Here is a 4,848-nt window from a genome sequence, read left to right on the forward strand (position 1 = left end):
AGCACCACCGTGTAGCACCAACACAGAGTCAATAGCTCTCCGATTCAGGTGCCTCTCTAACTTTTCCCAAGCACCCACGCAGCACTCATACTCTTGCGGCGAACCTCGTACAACAAGCTGCATCTGACAAGACAAAAATAGACCAACACTTTTTCTGTTGCTGTGACAAAAAAAAAGAAGAGAATGACGCAACACAGAAACAAAAACATATTATTGCCAGCATCTGAAAGGTGTCGCGTTGTGCTTTATTATTATTATTATTATTATTATTATTATTATTATTAAAAGGAGCAAGACACCTTTACACGTAGCAACCGGACAAGGTAAAGTAAAAAAAACAANCTGTTGCTGTGACAAAAAAAAAGAAGAGAATGACGCAACACAGAAACAAAAACATATTATTGCCAGCATCTGAAAGGTGTCGCGTTGTGTTTTATTATTATTATTATTATTATTATTATTAAAAGGAGCAAGACACCTTTACACGTAGCAACCGGACAAGGTAAAGTAAAAAAAACAAAACAAAAAAATAAACAAACACAGACTCGCGAATGCTTCATTCCCCAGGCTAATGTGTCATGATGTGAATGTAGTCATTGAGAAGAGTGCGGAGGTTTGTAAGAGCCAGATTTATTTGCATTTTGTAATGTACCTTCGCCTCTTCATCTGAACGATCAGTAAGCAACACTGTTCTCAACCATTCTATGTCTTCAATCCTTTGTAGCTCTGGTATACCTGTTGATAGCATCAACATAAAAAGTGTTATCAATGTACCACTAAAACGTCTTAAAACATTATACCCATGACACGCTACCTCCACAAAATACAAATAAATAGGACTGCTCTGACCCCCCAACATGTAAGCATACATCGGCGTAAAAACGAAGGGAGCAGTCTCTCTTTTAATGCCAAACTTTGTCTTGAAGTTTCCGAGAAAATGACCATAATCAATATGAAAAATGGTTCCATCCTGACGAAGCATTATATTATCATTATGCCGGTCGCCGATACCCAAGACGTAGGTGGCCACAGTGTATCCAGCAGCACTATACAGAAAATTCCAGAGACATCGCTCTACCTCGTGTCTTTCCCGGTTAAACTGTCTTAGCCAATTCATCAGCGGCTCTTCACTAAATGCAGCTTGTGCACCTCCATCTTTACGAGCTATGTTTGCAATAGTGTCACTATTGAGAACAACCTCTATCATCCCCACACCCTCCCCGGTTGCGACACACCCATAAGGAATAACGTGCAAATACAGTCCGCAGGACTTCCACACTGAATCCATCAACTCAAGAAGCTGAAGAGTCAATAAATCCTGTCGCAAGTCATCTCCTGCCTTGAAGATAACATAAAAAGGATCACCCCCTTTTTGATAGTTTCGGAACACAAGCCAAAGAGGAAATTTCTTGGAGTCCATCACCTTGCACTTTCCAATATCAAGCCCACTACATTCCATTGCGGGGTGTAGGGCTAGGGTAAATCGGCTGGGCAAACGTAAACTTCCAAGGTGTTCTCGAAGGCAACCAACACGGTCTTTCTTCGGTGCATCCTTGACTCGCATGGCGCTCTCAAAAAGTTGATCTGTCACATATAACTGACGTAAATAATTTTTGCGTCCTGGCATGCGACGAACCAGTTCTTCTAAAAGAAGACCATACCGTTCACAGATGCTGTTGTTTCCCATTTCTGATACGAGGTACCAAAAAACATAGTGTCCTATCATATGAGGTGAACGTAGTGACCTTCGTAGGAGAAACCTGGCCAAAGCTGAATAATGATAAGACTCATGTTTCAAAACCTGTACCAATTGCAAGATACAACCTTTGAGTTCGTTATCACTCATGACATCAAGAAATCCCACAGCATGCTCTCTGACCACAACATCCACATAGCGTGCATCTAACAATTCAAGAGCCTCAATCGACTGGAGAGGGGCCCACTGTTTCAAAAGACAATGTGCTTCGTATACAGCATACGGTCGAAGCCAATTGACAGCTAGTAAGAGCTTTGCCAAGGCTTTTGGTCGTATGATGAGTTCATTGCGATGCTTCCAAAGGAGTACTTCATCACCTGGTGTAAGTACTGTTAGTGGGTCGCTGGCGAGAATTCTCTTCAGTTGCCTCAGCTGTTCAATCTTGCTTGTTTTCAGTTTCCCGATGAGGTGAACCTCATTATCGCATATCTGCTGCTCCCACTCACGCTTTTTCTGAACTGGAGGTCGTCCACTCGGGATTACTACCGGCTTAGCAAATGTGGGGAAGAGAAATGTAACACTCATGTCATTTTTGTTGGGGTTCGTTGAACTGGGACATATGGGATTTGCCTTTTTCTTTGTACCCCGAAGTTGTAGAACCAACCTCCCCATCTGCATACACGCCAGATAGTCAAACAGCTGCAGTGAAGCCGACGCGAGAAAGAATATAGGGCTCACGTGGCACTCTTCACCCTTCTTTATAGTTGAGCGCTCTTCTGACTGACGGACAATTTCTTCAGCATTTAGACAGATTGCACTGCCCAAACGATCACCACATGTGGCAACAAGGCTGATGCACAATTTGACTTCACGGGGTGCGTCAGACAACAGTAAACCAAAAGTTAGCTTGCTACCCCCTCCCCAACTAACATCACATGAAGTACTAAGTTCATTTGAACCAACTGGGTTACCACAAACTGACCATTTAGTCATTTGAGGAAGACAGCATAGCTTGTTACCATAATAAACTTCTACAAGCACCGCAATATACAACGCGTCACCACCACGAACACCTTCTTCTTTTGCTCTTTCAGAAGAAAAAACCAGATTGTTTAGAGTATTCACAACTTTTACTACTAGTTTCTCATTTGTATCCCACAAGCTAATCGCCGACGGTGCGTCGACAGAAGATTGACTGGCACCACCCATATCGTTATGATTCTTGTTTGGTTTTGCAACTGATGGGTAACGCGGTAAAAATACGGGATAAGTAAACAACACTTCGTCATGAGGTTCTACAACCACATTAATTTCCCGTTGTTGTGTTACACAGTCCCTGATGTAGCGAAAGTTTATAAGTATTTCGTTACCATACACGTATTCATTTCTTCCTTGGATCCGAAAAAGATGAACAAGCCCTTGACCTTTACTCTTGTCAAAGTTTGTAACTGAAAACAGGCGCTCCATAGTAGTTTCAATAGCCTCTGAAGCGGTCGTATGAAACGAAAACTCCCGTAAAGAAGAACATGTACAACCCGTAAAGTCTACATACCAAACACGCAACAAAACAGTCCCGAAACCACTGCCAATTTTTCTAGAAAACAATCGTGTCAACAACTCCAACTGTGTATCCTGCATAGGTGGAAGGGAAAAACACTGCGGCAAAAGACGCATAGCACGCGATAGGGTCACCGATGGATTCTTCGTTTGAAACTCATGCCATTCATTCTCAAACGACACAGAAAGAGCCTTCCTAAACCCCTTGACCTCCGGACTGTTGCTACACCAATATGAATCGGAACCAGTTATATACTCGATAATAGCCTCGACGTCATCTTCCGTGTTGTCATCTTTTTCCTCAAAAATGAGATGCTGAAGAACGCTGGAAAGGCCTGCTACATGCCGCTTAGCTTCTCTATTCTTTTCAAACAGCCGAATGAACTCCTCCGAGTCCTCGGCGCTAAAGATGTCATCCGCTTCAAAATCCTCATTAATATCAACGCCTTGGTTCTTAAGTATCTCCTTAGAAAATGGCATCTTGAGAGCATAGACAAAGTTGCAAACAGAGATTGAGACAAGCTCAATCAAACACAGCGTTTCACAATCCTCATTTGAGTGGTTCCAACAGAAGAAGACCACCCAAAAAGCAAAAAAAAACTGTACACAGAGAAATAGAAACCATTATCCCCATGGAACGAGCCTACCATCAATAAGACGTGGACCACAATGCCGCAAAAGAAATCGAAGAGGAGGAGAACTTACCTCATAGGGTGCGCTACGAAACAATGGGTTCCGTTGAGTTCTAGTCGTTCCTCCGGCGCTACAAAGATACATATCTTCCCTGACAAAAGAGAGAGCAATGGCATCACTATAAGGCGACGCCCTAAGATAAGGTTTCACATCGTCCACAAATCGGCCAGCGTCTTCAAAATCAAGCCCTACATACACAAATCTCTCTCCTGGGAAGCGCAATGCTCTTCTATGATACTTGGTGAAACGCTCTTTTTTGTGTTTCCAGCCCACAACAATGATTTTATCAGGAAATCTCCCTGTTACTTCGTAAAACCGTGCAATGCTAAACAAAAGATTTTCATAGGAATCTCTGGCGAACTCTTCAGCAAAAACACGTTTCTCCAGAACCTTCTTTTGTTCCGCCCGCGAACCAAAAAGACCAAATAGTTCCGTTTCCTCTGCCACAAGATAATAGCTTAATGCCTCACTTCGTGGTCCAGTCCCCGCGCGTGTTTGTCCTCCTGAAAAAATTAATAATGATGAGTTCAGATTATTTTTGAGAATCTCGAGTCCACGACGGATATGGGAGGCAAAACAGTAAGGTAGAAGAACACCTTCGCGACGCTGATGTGGCTCAACACCCCAGTTTTCTTCTTTTCGCCAGTCAGACGCATTTAACGCGTTCAAAACCCCATGACCAGGCACCATGATAAGGGTCTGCGTACTAAAATACAAAGGTTTGACACGTGAATCACCTTTCGTATTAAACACCAGTGACCTCCTCGACGAGTTGTCACACCACAGCACAATAATCACTAACAAGTAGACCACTCCAACCAACTGCAATGCATAATGGCTCCTCCGGGAAGTCATCTTCATCAACCACTTCACCAGTACCTCTACAAGTCCAAAAAAAAAAA

At 42.9% G+C, this 4,848-nt stretch overlaps 2 protein-coding genes across 2 annotated transcripts; both read right to left on the reverse strand.

Annotated features, from left to right (window-relative positions):
• Window positions 1-568: 568 nt before the first annotated feature.
• On the reverse strand, window positions 569-3,733 carry DQ04_09031000 (phosphatidylinositol 3-kinase 2; the record flags this gene model as incomplete). The annotated part of the gene is made up of 1 exon (XM_009315786.1): window positions 569-3,733. One exon carries the CDS (start codon window positions 3,731-3,733, stop codon window positions 569-571), a length of 3,165 nt encoding a protein of 1,054 aa, XP_009314061.1.
• A 144-nt stretch (window positions 3,734-3,877) lies between these two features.
• DQ04_09031010 (hypothetical protein) lies at window positions 3,878-4,807 on the reverse strand (the record flags this gene model as incomplete). Its single annotated transcript, XM_009315787.1, has 1 exon — window positions 3,878-4,807. One exon carries the CDS (start codon window positions 4,805-4,807, stop codon window positions 3,878-3,880), a length of 930 nt encoding a protein of 309 aa, XP_009314062.1.
• Window positions 4,808-4,848: the final 41 nt, after the last annotated feature.

Source organism: Trypanosoma grayi (assembly GCF_000691245.1).
Source record: "Trypanosoma grayi strain ANR4 Tgr_903_V1, whole genome shotgun sequence".
NCBI lineage: Eukaryota > Euglenozoa > Kinetoplastea > Trypanosomatida > Trypanosomatidae > Trypanosoma > Trypanosoma grayi.